At 42.9% G+C, this 20,256-nt stretch overlaps 1 protein-coding gene across 13 annotated transcripts in view; it reads left to right on the top strand.

Annotated features, from left to right (window-relative positions):
* Positions 1-20,256, top strand: part of celf2 (cugbp, Elav-like family member 2) — a 239,346-nt gene that overhangs the window by 152,295 nt on the left and 66,795 nt on the right. For all 13 annotated transcript variants that reach the window (XM_085375374.1, XM_085375363.1, XM_085375361.1 and 10 more), the window contains one exon: positions 10,361-10,443. In XM_085375374.1, the coding sequence (XP_085231500.1) occupies positions 10,361-10,443 (83 nt within the window). The remainder of the gene's footprint in view (positions 1-10,360; positions 10,444-20,256) is intronic.

The following is a 20,256-nucleotide window of genomic DNA, read 5'->3' as shown; positions in this document are numbered from 1 at the left end:
AAAAAGACTATAATCACTCAGCCTTCGCCAAAACCAATAACCAGTGACATGTTCATTTTAATCGGTGTCTGTTTTCTAATCTGTGTTGCTGATAGTTGCTGCGAGCAAGTGATTCCACCTGTAGCTGAAAAGACAAATTAAAAAAATGGGGGGCGGGGGGGAGCGTCAACATCAATCCCCGAAAACGTGAGCGAGGGATGACGAGGCTGACACTAAAAAGGTGCCGAAACGTGAAAATCGACACCGAGCCGTGATAAATGTTTGATCTGGACGTCTGAAACCGCTTAAACGTCATTTGTTATGAACCCGTGTGTCATATTGAAAAATGAAGAAAGAAAACAGAAACGCCTCTGGAAATCATTTCCAGCCCAGAGATAAACACATGTAGCAGATTACAGCGTTTGATTTTCGATCACTGCTCAGATCAGCTTCCTCATTGCCTGGGCTGCTCTGATGCCGTGTCCAGGGACCCGCACACCCGTCCAATGGCAGACATCCGCTTTGCAAGCCGACTGTATCTTCTCGCTCGGCTATGGCAACGTGCAGAGCTGAACGCTCCGCCGTCCAAGACAATTATCTGCTCTAATGGATTCAGTTGAGACGGGGCCGACCTGAGACGGAGGACTGATTTATTTCATTCTTTCCTAAAGCAGAGCGGCCAATTAAATCGCCTTAACTAAACGTTAGCTTTTTTAGCCAGCTACCCAGGCCCAATTAGGGAGCAGCTGCAGGTGGATTTTAATGGGAGATTTTATGTGAGTGTGTGTGTGTGTGTGGATTCTCAGCTCATCTCTGTGTTTATACTTTTGCATGCCTCAGCGACAGAGAGAGTTACTTGGTTATAAGCAAACTTGCAGAGCTGGATTTTTTTCCCCTCCCTCTCCGAGCACTTTGAGGTCGGCCAGAAAGTGGCTTTGATTTCCTGAAAGTGCTCTTGTTGTTTTTACAGCCAGTAAGGGAGGGAGCCAGCGAGGGGGAGGATTGACATTGGTGCTTTTCCACCAAAGTAACTAGTGGATTGTATAGATTTGTGAAGTGCTGCGAGCTGGACCGATTCCTACGTTAACAGGATTAGAACATCAGCCAAATGCCCGTCAGAGATGCGGCATTGTTTGAAGCCATCCACTCATCCTCTCCCTGTTTTTCCATCTGACAATCTGTTCTTATTGCGCTGTCAAATTCAGAATGTGTTCTCTGTCATATTCCCCCCATCCCTGCTGTCACTCAGCGGCTCTTTGACACACATAAATTATACACGTTAAGAGGCATTTTTACAGCTGCACAGAGAGAGCAACGAGGGAACGGCGAGGAGGGGGGCAGGAGAGGAAGAAATGGAGCGAGGTGGAGTATGTATTCCATGCCACCCAGAGGCCTGTGTGAGCAGTAATTGCAGTAAAGTGTAGTTAATGTGGGTCAGCAGTTGAGTAGAACCCCAGGGGTCAAAAGGAAAGTAGAGGGGAAGGGGAATAATGGGGGGGGAGAAATTCGTGTGGGTCACTGTAAGAACCCTGCCTCGGGTGGAAGGGCTCTGGGTGAAGCTCTGCGATACATCCCACACCTGTCTCTTTTTCCCCTTTTAATAAAGCATACTTTCATTCTGCTGGACTGCAGGGCTTTGCCTCTGTTATTTTCACCCTACCCTACCGCCGGCCTTTTCCCCACTCTTTCTCCAGTCTGAGGTAATTCAAGCCCACACATTTGTGTGCTGAATAGAGCAGCTGGTGCCAACCTGGAGGTTTGGACCAACAAGATACGTCTTTAACCTTAACCCATGGGATTAAGCAAGTAAATTGGAGGTAAAAACATAACCTGTTCATATTCTAAAGAACTGACCTGTAATTATTTTAAATAAAATTACAGGTCAGGCGATTGGACAAATATATCAGCTCTTTGCAATGGATGGTGTCCATCAAACTTTGGCTTTTTGGAGCTAAAAAAGATATATATTCTATTTTTATTTCCTAATTTAGTTTTCTGTCTCCTCGAGAATTCAACTCTGTTGACCTGCAAAGTTACACTGAATAATAATAATAATAAGAAGAATAACTAGCATTGGGATTTGGATGAAATCATGCACATTTCACTAATTTCCATCTTTAAGGAAACTCTCCAGTTTGTAATACTCATTCAGTTTTATGCTGTTTGTGCCACAAAACAAGGTCACTTCTGTATTGTTAATAATTTGGACCCCACACAGCATTCTGATAGTTGTTTACAGTTTATTTGTGAAACACACAATGCACTTCAGATCAGCACGAATATTCCAGCGTAGTCAGCTTTCCAGGTGGCCTCACACACACACCTCCTCTTCTGGTCTCTGCCCTCCACCTCCCATATGGAAAAGAAATAGTAAAAACTTATATGATTTACTCATGAAAGTGGCCACTTTCTCATTACTTTTATATATATTGTTTTAGTAAGTAACCAAAACACACAAGTTTCATTATATAATTTTTCAAGGGATCTTATATCTGTTTTCACTCTTGTATGCTTTTCATACAAGTTTCACACAAGACAGATACAAACTTTATAAGATTTATATATATCTTTTCCATATGGGCTGTGCCTCCAACCTCCTTGGCACTGCCCCTTGAGCTCACCCCTCCCCTGCAACTGAGCCAGGGACCAAACCTCCGCCACAAGGCTGTCTTAAAAATATTTAAAATAATGAACATAGAGATTTGAGTAAATTTTAAAATAAATGGCTAATATAAAGTTGTACATATAAAACTCGTCCCATGCTTTTGTGAGCATGTCTGGAGTCACACCTTCAATGACGTGAAACTCATGAATCTGCTCTTTCTTCCAGTCCATGTTTCCATCGTTACCCGTGCACAGCTTTAAATTAAAGTGCTGTGAAATCGTATTATTGTTTTTGATGGACTGGACTGAACCTGGACTGTGTTAAAGCTCAGAGTTGCACAAAGGGAGCGATACACAGGAAGATTCTCGTAGAGTTAGCATCTATCTGAATTTAACAAGCTGTCCCTGAGCTTACACTAGCAAAGCAAGCTAACTCGTCCCCACGACCACATGTGAAGACTGTACACTTTGAAATTCTTGTTTGAAGCCCATATGAATAGCCATGGGGGAAGACTTGTGAAAATACAGTTTAAAGACCAAACTTTATTTGGAGTCTGTGCCAGGCTAATTCTGGCCCCCGAGCCTTATATTTGACACCCCACTAATAGAAGTTATAAAGTGGCGTAACTGCACACCCTTTACACTGAAATTGGACTACAGTAAGTTTCTGTCCCTACAGATACAGTCTCCACAAATGTACCCCCAAGGGCTAATTATTGGATTTAAAGGTGATTACTTGTAAGTAGGGCTGGGCGATATGACCCAAAATTCATATCTCGATATTTTTTAGCTGGATGGCGATATAAGATATATATCTCGATTTTTTTTTTAAGCCATAAAGTAAGAACAAAAAGAGAGTTCTTAGTCAAAGCTGTGTCCCAGATGTCACACAGGCACTTTTATTAACATACAGCACAGATGTACATGAAAAATTACTCAAAATTAAATTATGAGCATTCATTAAATAATAATGCTCCATAAATAAAAGAAAACAAGGTTGTTTTTGTGCTAAACAAAGAGCTCACAATTGTGCAGTCAAAATGTAAACTAAAAGACGCTGAGCGTAATAACAAAGACAGACAGATTTTACAGCTGCTCTGTTCCCAAGTTTTACTGTGTGACTGATAGCCTGGAGTTTGAAATCCACTTCATAACCACGTCTCTTACAGGTGCCATTTATGGTCCTTATACACACACAATACGGTAATATTACGTTGATGCACAGTACGTATCACTCCGCGAAGCTCCTCGGTAGCCGTAATGCGCCGACAATCTATCAAGCGGTGCAGCTCCGTAGCTTACCAAAGTTGTACTCAAACATTTTTGACAGATTGCTGAGCGCCGTGTACCACATAAAATCGGTTCGCGGCCATCAAGCACAACCAGAATTCATACATAAGGCGCGCTATCAACTTTTGAGAGAATGAAAGGATTTTAGGGTTAGCGCTGTTAGTTCGTTAGCGCGGTTAGCTCGTTAGCACGTTGACGCCGTCCAGCCCCACGCATGGGGCGATGCGCAGTAACTCGTTAACGGAGATTTGCCGTGTCTGTCTTGTCGCTGCCTGCACGTGAAGCGATGGGGGAGGAAGGGGAGTTGTCTTCAGTGAAGGCGAGGCGGAGTAACGTTGCGTAGAGACAAAAGTGGACGAAAGAGAGGCAAACTTGCGGCTCCACAACTATAATTATAACGTAACATAGACTATATCGATATAAAGGATATTGTCACATCTTATATCTCGTATAAAAATATATCGATATGTTTTAAAAACTCGATATATCGCCCAGCTCTACTTGTAAGTGCTTGTTCCGAGCAGTAAAAGGTAGATATTAGGACCATTTATTATAGATTCTGTGGTTGAGCGTGAGGAGACAGTCTGTTATACAAAAAGAAATGAGACTTTAAGGGTTTCCTCATATATTTAAGTTAAATTAAAAGGTATTTAATACCCGCTGACAAGTTTACTTTGTATCTGCCTTGTACAGGTGGAACAGTGGTCGCCTCACCTCACAAAGGTGCTAGGTTTAAACCTGCCCAGGGCGCTTGTCCTCCTTGTGTGTTTGGGTTTTCTTCAGGTGCTCCCACAGTCCAAAGACACACTCTAACTTCTAAATATGACAATGATTAAGGTAAAAAATTGTCACTGGACACGAATGACAGTGCCAGTAACTCAGCAGGTGCCACACCAATGACAAGCTAAAGGTCTAAACCTAAAGATGTAATAAGGTGCTTTATTTTCTGTAAGTGTGTTTAAATATAACAATTTCCATCAGCTCAAGATAAAAAATGATAGTCTAGAAACAGTCCAACATGGCCACTGGGAAACAGCGCTGAAACCCAGACTAATGAAAGTCATTTAAGTAGATTAGTTGGCACTCAGGCTAAGGTGACCCTCCCAACTACTGCGTGGCATGGAGGGGAGACTGGGATGTTCCCATTCAAATGAAGAGTTACAGAACAAGAAGAAAACATTATGAAATTAATTTGCAAAGAAAGTAAAATTACAGGTCAGGTTGTCACCTCTAAAGCGGGTTTAATTTTCAGACTCTAAGAACACGGCTTCGCGTGTGCCTGATTTTTAGAGAAAGCCGTTGGAAGACATAAGTGAGAGAAAAAAAACCTCCTCAACTTGCCGATTCAGCCCCCCCTTCAGCTCCTCTGCAGCTCTGCTGTCTCGAGCTGAGAAGTTGGGGTCGACCTGTTGTTGGAGGGGGTAGATGTGTTGACAGAGGCAGGGGGCCGTGGGTCTTCGCTCAGTGAAAGGCCCCCTTCAGCAGCCATGAAGCATTTATGAACAGGCATCTCCCTCCTCTGCTCTCTATTCAACTCACAACGGTTGTTTCTCTCCCCTCTTCTTCTTCTCTTTTTTTTTCTTCTCACTTGCAAACGCTCTGCCCTCCTTTCCCATGTCCCATCTGGCTGTCTTGCTCTTTCTGTTACGTGCACACGTACACTCCAGCGTCTAATAGATTCCTTCCTGCCGCTCCAGATTTGTGCGTGCACGTCTCTGGTGTGTGGTTTTAAGTGTCCCTTTTCGACAACACAAGCAAAGTGTGTCTCCTTGCTCAGAGCCCTCTCGGCCTTCAGGTAAATGTTTGTTCTGCAGAAAAAAAGACACATGCACACAAATTGATGGAAAGAGCTTATTCGTGCTGGGCCCCTGCACCTGCTTGTGGTTGTAGTACAGGTATGCTTATGTGTAAATAAAAAGCAAACGTGCAGACCTACACCTAAAATATGCACACTCAGTGGCTTTCTGCAGGATTCTGTGTGTGTGTGTGTGTGTGTGTGTGTGTGTGTGTGTGTGTGTGTGTGTGTGTGTGTGTGTGTGTGTGTGTGTGGTCCACTCCTCTGCTCTTTGATCCTCATCTTGACAGCCCACCACCTGGGACGCTCTGCCACATGCCGCATGGCTCCAAGGCCCTGGCTACGCCGTGGGAATGACAACACACCGTGGCTAACACAGCGCTAACAGCACATTATATGCCGTCAGAATCACTAATGCTAACACCAAAAGCTAACCCTCCCATATACAGATATGTAGAAAATGCCACTGGAATCAGAATTCACATCTAGCCGCTAACCCTCCAACATTGTTATTGGAATTGCTAATCGCACACAGGGGGGCAAAGCTTGAACACAGGTGCAATTGGAATTATAATGTACAAAACTGAGGCAATACTAAAAAGCTCGCCCTTGAATACACATAATCTCTACTTTTTACCCAGCATGCAGGAAATATACAGTTGAAAATTATGTGCCTCTTGCAAAAACAATGAAGCTAGTGAGAACACTTGTACATCAGATAATTTACTGTGTTTTTCTGGGTCAGTCTATGAGACTGATTGGACTCACCTCGGTGGTGAGGAGAGGTAGGTCAAGATGAGTCGCTGGTGTCATCCATGGACAAGCAGGCATGGTGGGGAGAGGCTGGCAGGGGGGACAGGGCAGGGGTCAAACTGGCACCACACATTGGTGGAAAACAGTACACATAAGTAGTTTTGAGACCCTTACAGTATACCTCTAAAGTGCATCTGCACAGGCCTTTTCAATTACTTTGCAATTAAACCCTTTATTTTTACTTTTTTAGGAGTGTTTAGATTATTCATTGAAAGTTTTGACTCTTTTGGCCCATCTTTCTCCCCTAAACCCCAACCAGTGGCGGCAGATGACTGCCCCTCACTGAGCGTGGTCCTGCGGAGGTTTCTTCCTGTTAAAATGGAGTTTTTCCTTCCCACTGTCGTCAAGTGCTCGTTCATTGGGGTTTTCTCCCTATTATTGGAGGGTCTTTACCTTTGAATATAAAGCACCTTTAGCAAGTTGTGATTTGGTGCTATGTAAATAAAAATGAATTGAACGGATCACCGTCATGTTCCCAAGGTCTGCTTTTAGAGCAGGGGTCGGGGAACTCCAGGCCTCAAGGGCTGGTGTCCTGCAGGTTTTAAATGTGTCCTTGATCCAAAACAGCTGATTTAAATGGCTAAATTACCTCCTAAACATGTCTTGAAGTTCTCCAGAGGCCTGGTAATGAACTAGTCATTTAATTCAGGTGTGCTGACCCAGGGTGATATCTAAAACCTGCAGGACACTGACCCTTGAGTCCTGGAACTCCCCCACCCCTGTTTTAGAGGGTATGGTGGTGCATGGCTCATATATTATGTGGGTGTTGGAATTGTATGCAGTCGTTTCATTGCTCAGTAAAAACTTGTACATGTATTAAAAGCTTTTACATTTCAAGGATTTTTATTTTATTTGGTTTCCCACTGTTGGTGGAGTTTCATTATTTGATCGTCTCCTCTTATTAGGACTCTAATTTCAATAGTTCTTTGGACCATTCTTCACCATGGCTAATTTTAATTCATAGGCACACTCCACTGCTAATATTTGTTTAGTTTTACTCTTTTTTTTCTCTCTAATGGTGCTTTTTCATGCTGGCTTAACTACAACTACAACTTCAACCTAATTTAGGATTTTCAGTGCTTCTCCATCATCCGTATCCTCACTGGGTCTAATTTTTATCATGGAAATGCGGCACAAAGATGAAGCCGAACTGATGGAGATCAGCGATATGTGGAAGCCAGCACTTTTACCACAGAGTTTGGTGTGTATTTGCCATCTTTTTGGTGACCCACATGGAATACATTGAATACATTTTTACCCAGTGATATTCTGTCAGTCATGATTAATACCCCCGATTATCTCCCTGCCTTTAACCAGTAGAAGCTGGTGTGAAACTCTTGGTGGCAAATTGATACTGATAGCTGAAGCGGGGGGGCTTAGGGTTTAGTGAAGTGACACCCCGAGCCGTCTTTCACACTGGGGGTCATAGAGGGAAAACGCTAAGCTGAGAGTTATCCCTGCTAATACACAGGCACTGCACCATCTGAATCACAACACCAATCACGTTGCTGACGCTAGGCTAAGGGCCAACTATTCAACAGCCCTGGCACCCAGAGGACACCGCAGGAATTCAGATCCATTACACTCCCAGCCTCATCAAAGGGACTTTGGGATTTGGATGCTAAACCTGCTCCAGATGCTCACTGTTGGATTTCACTAAGATGCACTGCAGGGCAAGTGTCATCAGGGCTGATGTCTGCAGCACAGGCAACAAAACCTCAACCGATTCACCGTATTCACACTGAATTGATTTGTGCCATAAAGACAATGAGGGAGACACCAAAGCAGATGTAAACAATGGTCCGCTCTGCTCATCTCTGGACAAATAAATACACAACAAAATTACCAGATGAGCAGAGCTGGAGGCAGCAGGTCCAAGCATATGAGCATATGAACCTGGACTAAGATGCTGAAGCCATAGCAGTGCCTCACCTGTGGCTGCCTCATGCTAATGTGCAGTTTACTGATCCTCTTCACCAGGTAAGCAGCTGTAGGTGAGCAGAGGTTTAATGCAAGAAGAAGTCAATCCACAGTTTTGGATTTTGGGTATAGGTTTTATTTGAGAATCGGGAAGAAATGTCAAATATAAGTTCAATTTTGAGCACCAAACTCTTTGTTTCCTGCATTCTGGAGAATTTTTTTTATGCACCAGTTTCTTTTTACATTAATTTATGGTAAAAAAAAAAAAAAAAAAAGGATGAACAAGTAGTGAAATTTGTTGAAGTTAGGCTCTTGGGCATAATTCTCTTTGACAGGATATTTTTGTTTGGGTAACCTGTAACCTGGGTAAATGTGCATGTTTCACCTGCTCAGCATCTCAGCAAGATTTCTGCACGTTCATGTCTGTGATGATTGTAAGAAATCGCGCATCACAACTTTACTGAGATCTACGCGATTTTTTGTCCAACTTGGTGTGTTTGTTTGTGTCATGGATAACGAGGCTTACTACAAAAGATTCAGACATGAGATAAACGGAAGTGTTTTTGGGGAGACAATAACAGGACGGAACACCTGTGAAAGTCACAAGCTAACAGTAAACTCGCTGTGTTAGTTGGATGAGCAACTCTCAACACATTCTCCACATTTTCAACAGTGGCGGCAGTGGCAGTGACACACGCATGCATTCAGCCACTGCATCCTTATGGCTGCCTTCTTTTCGAAGCAGTAACTTAATGATTGCCTGCATGTGGCATCTTTAAACTGTATCTACAAAAACATGGTTTATGCTCTCCCCAGAATGCTAGTTTTAGTTCAAACACTGGATTTATTCGAGCCCGCCGTGGGTTGCCTTGATAAATGTTCTCCCCGTTACATCTCGTTTGGAAATTTCCCCATAGCTGTTCGACAGTCGTGTCATGAGGACGTAAACGCAGACACAAAATCCTCACCGTGAGCGATTTGTCCAAACCTTGTGTTTGACATAAACAGCTGCTTGCTGTGTGTACGAGGAAAATAGAAGAGTCACACCTCGGTCTCTGCCCTACATTTTCCTCCCGCTGGCTTATTTTTGCCTGACTGTGCAGGTTTGTGTGCTGACTGAAAATGGCCCGTGACTGCGGTGTTTCAGCCCTACTCTCGTTTCCCTCCCTGCTTTCTTCACTGCAATTGTGTATACATTTACATTCGAGTCCAGTTGTGGTACTGTGTGAGAGTGTGAGCATGCAAGCACCTTGTAAAGTTTAATTTGCAGGTCTAAAGACATTGCAGTGTCAAAGTTAAACGTAGCTCAAATTTTGATTTAAAGTGATTTTTAGTAGCCTGATCAGTGAATTGCATTGACACTTCAAACTGAATCATGCCAAGGTTTCAGTCGCTGATTTCTTTATTTTACTTTTTGTCAGATTTACAGTTTTTTCCACTGATTTTAGATGGCTTCACTACTTTTTGATGAATCGTTTAAATATGATCATTTAAAAACTGCTGTAACATGTGTGTCACCTGAATGTTTCCATTTCCAGCCCACATTTGTCAGAAATGTCGAGATGCAAATAAAGGGAGCATAAATAAATGAGTCAGCGCTTTCTTTGGTGAATGAACGATAAAGCAGCTGTTCACAGATCACTCTGGGATTAATGAAGAGACAACCTTGCTTCTCCACGTTCCTGTCTTCGTTTCCTTGTTGTTCGCATGTGAGTGTGTGTCTGTGTGAGTGTGTGCTCATGCATCACTTTGTGTGCACGGTTCCTCCAGGCTCAAGTCATCAGCGTTGAAACAAACTAAAAAAAAAAAAAGTGTTCTCTTCCTCTCCGTTAGGATGTTTTCTCCTTAACATTCACTCAGCGTCTCCCAGTGTCGACAGGTGATGCCAGGCAGATGAAGAGAGAAAATGCTCTTTGTTGCTCCTTATGCTCATCTCTCTCTCTCTCTCTTTCTCCCCAGGCTGCTGTTTTGTCACGTTTTACACAAGGAAAGCTGCCCTTGAAGCTCAGAATGCACTGCATAACATAAAGACCTTAACAGGGGTGAGTGTGTGTCCTCATTCTCCTCTGCCTACTTTCTCCTCTAATCACACACTTACAGCGGTACCTCGAGGCAGCCCCGCCCGACCCCGCCCCACACCGACCTGTGTTGTGTGTGTGTGGGTGGGTATGAATACGCAAGTAACTGCCTCAGTGTGTTGCGCTGCTGCTACAGAGCATTTGTGAGTGACCGAGAGTGCGAGCAGGTGACTGTCAAGGTTAGTTCAAAAGTTTGGAGGGAGTCTATGTCCACTGGTTCTTTCCAAGCTTAAGTGTGAATGTCATAAAAGTCAAAAACCAGTATTACCACCATAACAGCCACCGGGTCACCAGGGGACTGTCTGGAGTTAGAAAAGTTTCTAGAAAATAGAAAATGATCCATTTCAGACATTCGTTCAGTTTTTGTTGTTAAAAAGATTTTGGATGATCCAAAAAAGGAAACATTTCTAATGAAAGTAGGTGGACTTCAGCCTAAAACCCAAGCTCTACCTTTATCCTAGAAGGTTAGTCAGTGTAGCCTACCTAATAGAAGAACCACAGACCATCTTTTGATATGTACACAGATAGAGGCAAATAAGATCCCTGTGTTGCACCATCACTCAGCCGCAGACCGCAGAGCTGCATGTAAAAACCTCAGTATTTATCCTGTCGGCTCTGGGTGCAGACAGTAGTCCCGTGAGTTCACAGCAATCGAATGGACATAAGGTCTCCCGCCTCCTGCGCACTATCCTGAAATCACCTTTAAATAAACCAGATTGACTATTTCCAATATGGAGAACCTGTCAGAAGCAGACTGTAGCGCGCTGTGTGCCACATATGAAAGAGTGCAGCTGAGGACAGTGTCCCAACCTGAGTCTCCTGATGCTGTCTGGAATTAATTTGTGAAAAATGCTCGAGTCGTAGTACTACGTGCTTCATGTGTCACTCGCACACAGTCTCATGTTGATCTTTGGTGGCTTCTTCCACCTGTTACTGGTGCTGCTACCACCTACGATTAGACAGTGTGCTTTCACATTAAAAGTCCACAATAAGAGACCAGAGAGGTAGTGGAAGCACATATATATACTATCATTCCCTCAGCACTTCCCATGTACATATAGAAAATCTAGAAAATGTCTTTGTCCTGTATTTTACTGTATATAGTAGCCATTTGTACATCATACAAATTACTCTTTTATTTGACTTGAATCATCATTTTTAGCAGTTTTGGCTTTTTTTTTTCTTATTTTTTGGTTTTATTTTCAAACATAACTCAAATGGACTTTTTCTACCTGAGCCATGTGCTGCTGTAACAAGTGGATTTCCACAGTGTGGGATTAATAATAATAATCCATACCCATCTATGTAATTCTCGATCATGACATGCAAGTTAAAGACTCATCTTTTAGACAGTTTTTAAGAGTTGCCTTTTACTTTTGTTTGTAATTTCTCTTTACACACTTTGCACATTGTGAAAAAGCGAAACAAAATTCAGAGGTTTCCAGTTTCGAACTTGTTGTGTAACGCGTATGTAGACAACAAAGACCACATCTGACCATCTACGAGCGCACTCATTGCCAAATGCAGTGGTCTGATTGGTCACATGTGTTTATTTCGATCCGTTCAAAAAGTAATAATAATAATAAATTCATCCTGTGATATTACATGGTTGATGTCAACGGCTGCGTTAAGAATCGGTGACTTTTAGAAATATTTTTACTGCACAAAATATTGATATAAATTTTTCACATGCTAACTTACCACATTTAACACTGTGCACTTCTGCACACAAGATGCATCCCATGTAATGTGGGTTTGCTCTCTGTTTGTCACTGATTAGAATGGCTGTAACAGACTAATGAGCCTGCTAGTCAGTTGGTGAGAGTGGGGCACCAACTGCTGATAACATATCAATGCGCTGACAACATCGAAATTGAGTGCCAGCAGGTGAGGAGACGTTTCCACTGAAATACAGACATTACAACTAGTTATTGCCAGTGATTTATAATTTATCGGCTTTTAGTGTAATGATATCATCTGCTGTTGTTTCGCAAAAACGTGTTGTCCAAATTTATTCCAAGCAAATGTTCACCAAAAGCTGACAATCACCCACTCGTCCCCACTTTATATTTTCATTACTGGCTTCGGCAGTCTGCAGGAGTTTGTGTTGTGTTTCCCTTTGCTTCTAGCCTGCACGCTCATCCTTGTGCAAAGATGATTAGAGAACAATCATCAAAACACGCTGCCACTAGCAGTCGAAAACACTTGCATGTTTATCTGCTTGCTGGCATCTGTTCCTGCTTTTCTGGACACCCGTGCATATGCCTGACTATAAAGGAGTGTGCTGGTGCTCCATTTTCCAATATTGTTCCCTCTTGTGGCCCAGGAGAGCAATAGAGGAAGTGGGCTGAAGCTTGCTCGCACTCTCACACTTTTAGCCCTGGGTGGATATTTAGAGGCCCCCAGATCCCTTCTGCTCGGGTTATTGGCTGCTTCCCCACCCCTCTCCTCGTCTGTGCCAGCTAACTGGAATCTCATCAGTTGAGCGCCTGCACGCTCTTACTTCTGTCGGTTGGATCAGTGGATAGCCCCCCTGGGCAGGACAGGGTGGATACTACGAATCCCACAAGAGCCGTACGTGGGATTTATGCTCCCGCTCCCGATTCAGAGTCAATCTTGTTGTTTTGCACAGAGTCACCGTGTTAATTGCTCGTGGAATAAGTATGTTAAATTTCGGCTGTTTCTCTGCACCGTGAGAGCTTGTCACTTATCCCTGGTTGGAGGTGTGAAACAGCCCAGGGGAGGACACATACTGCAGCAGTTTCAGGATTATAGGAACATGAAATCGCCTTCTTCTACACCATAACACCATCCCTCCCTCTGTTCTGTCTGGTCATCCCTCTTCCTCACTTGCTTCTCTCTCCTGCAGCATTCGTTTGGGCCTTTTTGATGTCAGGTAGCAGTAAATTTGGGTCTGTATTTGGTCTCTGAAGCAGAGTAAACAACACATTATCAGAGCGTCTTTAAAACGTCAGTACAAAACATTACACCTAAACTTGTAGAAAATGCATTTATTAACATTTAAATATGTCTATCTGGAAATTATGATGCCTCTGGTAGGTAATATCTGTCATATGGAAGCCGAGCAAGAATATAGTAAAACATTTCTTTATATTTAATTCTCTAAGCTTGAATGAATCGCATTTAGTTTAAATTAGGGTTAGGGTTGATATTTCCAATCAGGAGTATATTTGCTCGTCTCTATCAGCCCTCTATCACTTGCAGATAACATTTCTTTAGAGATGTTGTTCATGGCAAGGTTTTCTAACAGCCCAGAGGGAGCAATCAGCAGGAGGAGATTTTTAGGTTGGGTTTTTTTTGTGATAGTTAATTTCTCTTTGATTTAATGAGCGGTAGTTTTCTGAAACAGCTGAGTTCTTTGGCTCAATGAAAAGTTGGAACAGAGCAGAGTCATGAAATAAATAATAAATAAAGGAATAAAAATTAGTTTTAAGATGTGTTTTCAAAAACTGTAATACCATGGACAGGGAGGTGTGAACAAGCTCAGTTGCCCCTGGTTTTCAGTCCGGTTGTTTGGACTACCAGGAGCAGCTGGTCTATGGACCTCAGCAAACTTGAGGGAACATGGGGGGAGGCCAGGATGCGTAATGTTCTTGCAAGTAGGGCGAGTACCAGTTAGAAGACAAATCCCGACTAACTGCAGGCAAAAAAGGGAAACTTTACTAAGGCCAACACAGTGTGCATTACAATAGTCCAGACACATTGTGATAAAAGCATGAATGAGACATTCAAACCTTTTAAAAGATAAAGCTGATTTGATGGTGGATAAAAGCCTCAAGTGGTAAAAACTAGTGTTAATAACAGAATTCAGCTGCTTATTTAGTATAAAAATCATGCTCCAGTTTAACACCAAGGTTTCTCACTGTGGGTTTAGCACAAAGGGCCATGGTCTAAAAGACGAGCGGCACAGAGTCTGAACCCAGTGACCCCAGTGTTACTTACTCTAGATTCACTTTAAAAATCAGATGTGGTGGTTAAAAAAGTAACCTATATTTTAAGCAGTAATACGTAACAAATAAGCCATATTTTATTGGTTACATATTAAGGAGGGAAATCCCACTCTGCATATAGGTTTGGGTTATCATAGACTACCTGCATGCATTCTTATTTACCACTTCATTCTTTTTGCATCCAGAGGATTCACCCACTGCTGGCCTTTAGAAAGAATAAAGGTTTAATGCACTTATGCCCTGGCTTAGCTTTTCAAACCTGCAGGCTGCATTCATCTTTTATAAACAGTCTGTCTATAGTCCATCTGTGTTCTCTAGCAGGCTCTGACCATTCCTCAGTACTTCTGCTGGCTGGCAACTAAGTGACTGAAAGTATGAAATAAAATTTGAAATTAAATATTTTTTTTACATCAACCTTGTAGAGGATTAAAGCAGTTTTTCTAACCCCAAATTGTGTCTTTTAAGCTCTTCATGGCCCCAGATTTGGGTTAGGGCAGCCTATTTGTAGCCTCACAGGCAAGCCCCAGGACAAAACAACTCCACTGAGCCACCCGCTACTGCTTGTAGGGGTTGTAGCTTTGTGCCAAGTGCTGTAACAGAGTTTTTAAAAATGAAGCTGAAAGTTGTTTCTTTGAAACAAGAATCTGCGGAGCCCAGCGGTGAGATTTAAAAGGTTGCTCATAAGTGCTGGAAGTAAAGGAAAGTTTATTGTCATGTTTGTTCATGAAAAGCTTCTGGGAGCAACAAATATTAAAAATGTTAACCCATGTAAAAAAAAAAAAAAAAAGCAGGTGACACATATGCAATTAAACCCGCATCATATTCATCATGTCAGAGGCGGACAACAACAGCTTATGCGATTGTCCTGTATTGATGGACGGATATGGTTTTAGATTTAATATACAGGGAAGGACCGAGGACACACTTGCAAAACACTAAATCAATAGCAGCATAATGACGGAGCATTGAGTGGTTTATGCTGGATTTTTTTTTGACTGGCTTCAACTCAGCTCAAAATGGGAAAAAAAGGGCCAAAAAATAAAATAAAATGAGAGTAAGGATCCAGTGGGAGGCAGAAATAAACAGATGATGAGGATGGCGGATTAATTGCTGAATGAGGCATGTCAAGACAAAAGGAGAGCAGACAGAGAGAGGGGGAAATTGAGCAGGAGGTTAGCAAAGGTGATGGGCAGATGGACAGGAAAAAGGTGGAGTAGAGCACTCCAGCACGCTCGAGGGCAAAGCAATAAACGGGGCGCAGTTAAAAACCAATACCTGCTTATTAACTTCCCCACTCTCCTGGCTTGTAAAAAGCCAGCAGAACAATGTTTGTATTGGCACTCATCCCCTCCCTCGCTCTATCTCTCCTTCCAAACCCAAGGCCCTAACAGGCAGAGATGCAATCAGAGTGGAAAGCTGGACGGGGGCCAGACTGGAGAAAAGGGCACCGGTATTGGCAGCCATGTTGGTTTAGGGCAAAAAAAACAGTTGAATGGCTGCCATTTTTTGCGAAAAGGGATAAGTGAAGGGGGTCTGTGGTTTTATGTGATGAATCGCTCCCTGCTCGGTTCTCACAGAGGTGATGGCGGTGGCGAGAGCAAAGCGGAGAGGTGGAAAAAAAACAAGAGAGAAAGAAAAATGACAGCGCTGCTTGTTGCTTCTCTCCCGGCCCCATCTCCATCACTCCTCTGATGTCTCTCCTGAAGATTTGTCAGCGATCCGTCAGCGCACTCGTACCAAATGTATGCATATGTGATTGTATGCATGCAGAATGTGTATATTCATGTCAGCTCCAGACATGCCTGTCATATTTCAGCGATGAAGTAATGTTTCTAGAGAAGATACAGGTCACAACACGAACTGAGTGTCAGAACAATTTTTCTTTTCAGTTTTCACCTCAGTTGTATCAAAAGCAAGGTTATCATTTACTTTTTCTTTTGGTTGATTGCTTCCGTTTTGTTTAGTTCCAAGAAGATAGTGGCCAGCAAACAAGATTATATTTATGAGTGTAGCTCAGCTTGCAAGGTAAAGTGTCATTGCTGTTGATGCTGAATGATAAGGATTTCACTTTTCAACCACTTCTTGTGCAGCCTATGCAGAGAAATTTGGGTTATTTTTACACTTCAGATTTTGAAATTGTGAAACTGCTAAAATATACGCTGCTAGTGTGTATGCATTAGAGGCTGTGGTTTGTGGATTCTTACATCTTTTGAGCCAGGCTAGCTTTTCACCCCGTTTCTAGCCTGTATGCTAAGCTAAACGAAGTGGAAGCGAGCTAATGTTTCTTATTTAGCTATAAACTCAGTGTAATAAATAAATATAGCCAAATATAGTCCCACTCTAGTGTTTAAAGCCTTGACTTTTCATTATGGATGTCTCCAATTTGGATTATTGGAGCCAGTGGTGACCATATGTTACAAATAATGGTGGTTAGTATGGTTGCATTGCAAATATACCAGCTAATTGATGCTCAAATTAGAATTTTGCTTACAAAAACTAGAGTGTAGGTGTCTTGAATGGTTCGTTAATACATTAGACCTCACTATAAGCCATATTGTGTGTCAGATTAAAAAGCCCTGAAAGGCAGAAACCTTATAAGTTTCAGTCATTATTCAGACACACAGAGGCTTGTTGAGCACCAATGGTGTCAAATTTAGATGCAGTGGCATCATTTACTGCCATCATTTTTTAACGTGAAGGGTTAAGGTTTTGAAAAGGGAGCATGCCGTCCCATGCCACACTCTTTTCTGAGATCCTAACCAAGTATTTTCTGTGAAAAGAAAAAGAGGGTGAAAGAGCAAAACATAAAGCTTACAAACAGGAAGCGGCAAGTGTTGTCACAACTGATGTGTTAAGGCACGAACGCCTAAAGATCCAAAGTTGTGCTCAGATCAGAAGCTGATGGCTCAGCTGATAATCACCTTCACAACAAGTTGGCAAATCATATAAAAGTCACTCTGTTTCACCTGCTATAGCGTGCCTACAGCTGTTGCTGCCTCTGCAAGCTGCTTTGCAACCCATCCCCAGCCCAGTTCTTCCTTTTAACTGCGTTTCTGAGTAAACATTAAATCTGCCGTAATTGTGCTTACTTTGCTCTTAATGAGGGGATCTTCCACATCTAGCTTATCGTGTATATACAGCTTAAAGATTCAGATCTGTCCTAGATGATGCAGTTCATATGGTTACTTTGAATTTGATCTTCAAAAACGAATAAATTCTGAAGATGTGACACTTGCTGTGTGGCGCAGGTAGAGGGCTTTTCTACACCCAGTTGTTTCATTACAACCTTCGGGCTGTTGTTTTGTGTGTGGACATCCATCCTCACACCCGTCATCTTTCAAACAATGGAATTTGTGACCGTTCATGAATCCAACCATTCATGCTTTCACAGTCAATAAAACTGCGTTCAGTTTGACTATTCAACCTCAGTAATAGCAGTGTCGCTAGGCAGCACGGCACATAAATCAGCAGGTGGATTAATCTATAAAAAAGTAAAGAGAAAAATAAAAAACAAAAAATAATGAGTTGTCTGCATGGCACACACACGTAGAGCCTTTTCGGCGAGGACAGATAGGCACGACTGTTTCTCTAAAACAACAGCTTTCACTAGAGTTGTTTCTAATGACGCGCTAATGAAGCTCGGGGGGGGTGGAGACAAAGTGTGTGCGTCTGTCTGCGTGTGCGTGTGTTGCCTGGAGAGCCATGTGTTCATCTCTCCAACTCTAATAGCACTGGAGAGGGCTAAATATGCTTTTTCTTCTCTCTCGCGCACACACAGACACACACAGAAAACCCTACCATAACCCATCTATTGTCGAAAAACATGCCCTGTACCCCTGGAGCGATGTAAAGCCATAAGACCCAACCCCTGCTGCATGGACTGATCCACACCCCTGCATGACTCTTGAGCACACACACAAGCTCTACACTTTCATGTGCTCGCAAGCATATGCCCCAGCACAGCCTGAGTTTATTGCATTATTTTTTTTCTCCCCCTTTCACCTTTTTTTAATGCCCCCCTCCTGGTCCTCTTCACACTAACACGACGGCGAGACGCGTACACGAACAACAACAACACACGGCGAGTTAAAGCCTGTCAGCCTGCCTGTCAGACAAGGTTGTTTTAGATTTTCCACTAAATTGAACTCTTTCATTAGTGGCTGACAGATGTCTAAATGCCCAGTGTCTCCCCCCTCCTATTTCCACCCTTGACGCCCGCCGAGTGGGCCCCAGGGCTGCTGCTCCCCATCTGAAGCTGGGGTTGGAGGAAAGAGGGTGGATGGAGAGATGGAAGGAGGGGAGGGATGGTAGCTAATCTAGGACGTGTCCTCTGGAGCGCCCTCCAGCTCAGAGAAGTTCAGTCTTTTTATCCTTGGTTTTCTTTTCTCACTCCCTCCACCTCTTGCCCTCTCTCCATCCATCCCTCGCTCACTTTCTGTCTTTCTTTTGTCCTGTTGAGTCTCTCACTCCATCTCTGTCCCTCTCCATCGCTCCTTTTTCTTTGTGAAAAAGGATGAAAAAGCCCTTTGATTCACAGTTTCTCTCAAGGATATTTCTTTCTGACAGTAAGACGGAAGGGAGGGGAGGGAGGCAAGGGAGAGGAAGGTTGATTAGGGTGTTGGCTAGGATGGTGTGGAGGGGGTTGGGGTGGGGTGGGGGGGCATCAGACGCGATCAGTCAAGCCCAGTCCTCCATGTGGGCGGATCAGAGCGTTTGTTGAGCACCAAGCTTGATAAGAAATGTGGGGCTCATTAAAAGCTACCATCGTACTGAGACCACACACACACATGCAGGTCCCCACTTCCCTTACCTTTCCGCTGGTGAGATAATTAGTGATGCTCCACTGCCAGAGCACAAGCACAAGGTTGTGTGTGTTCGCACATCAAAGGCCCCTCATCAAAGTAAGTGTGATCTGGAGCAAGGTTAAGGTTTAAAAGCAGCAATTTACAGTCCAGAGACAAAAGCCATTTAATCGGTCATTTATTATTATTTCAAGTTGGCGGACAAAGCTGCAGACAGAACCGCCGACTGTAAGTGATAATGTGCACTATCAGTTTGAATGATGTGAATGAATATGATTCTTTCATGCACAAGGCCTGGCGGTCTTGAGACTCTCACTGTTCCCGTCTTTGAAGGGAATTCGTGAGCTCGCTTTGAAACAATCGAAGATTCTGGTTGCTTTCTCGCTGCAGGCCTAAGTGTTTACTGCGGCTCATTTTTTCCTCACGACAGTTGCATTTAAATGTAAAATAAAGTGCTGTGCAAAAGTCTCGAACCGCCCCGCATATCTTTTAAATCTTGCATCCAGAGGAATGGTGGCTTTTTATGTTTAAGTCACTTAATACTGACTCCTGAATCATTTAAGCATAAAAAAGGAGTCTACCTCGAGGGAAGAACCAGTATTGTGTCTTCTTTAGATGAATCTATGAAAAATGCTTAAACAGTTTCACAGGAATCGCTTGTTGGTTGCCCCAAAAAGTGATTCCTAAGCCTCTACTAGCCGAAGAAAGATTGTTGCCATGGTGTGTTTCCTTTCACATTTTGAGGAAACTTAAAATAAACAAAGAACAGATAATCAGTATGTAAAAGTCATGTCCTTAAGAAACTGTTAAAAAAATCCAACAAAGACCTGACACAGGACGGGCGAGAAGCATCTGGACACTCTAATCCATCCATCATTTATCCGTTTACTGTTCACTGAAGCCTCATCAGAAATGGGCTCAGTCAAGAAGCCATTCTTAAGGAGGGGAAACTTGGAGAAAAGGGCGAGGTATGCCAAATTACACAAGAACTGGACTGAAAATCA

The sequence above is a fragment of the Diplotaxodon limnothrissa genome, linkage group LG17 (assembly GCF_057381915.1).
Source record: "Diplotaxodon limnothrissa isolate DT_005_m linkage group LG17, D_limnothrissa_male_GT1.1, whole genome shotgun sequence".
In the NCBI taxonomy this organism is placed as follows: Eukaryota; Metazoa; Chordata; class Actinopteri; order Cichliformes; family Cichlidae; genus Diplotaxodon; species Diplotaxodon limnothrissa.
The sequence above is the reverse complement of the archived record's forward strand: the minus strand, read 5'-3'. Positions and strand labels throughout refer to the sequence as shown.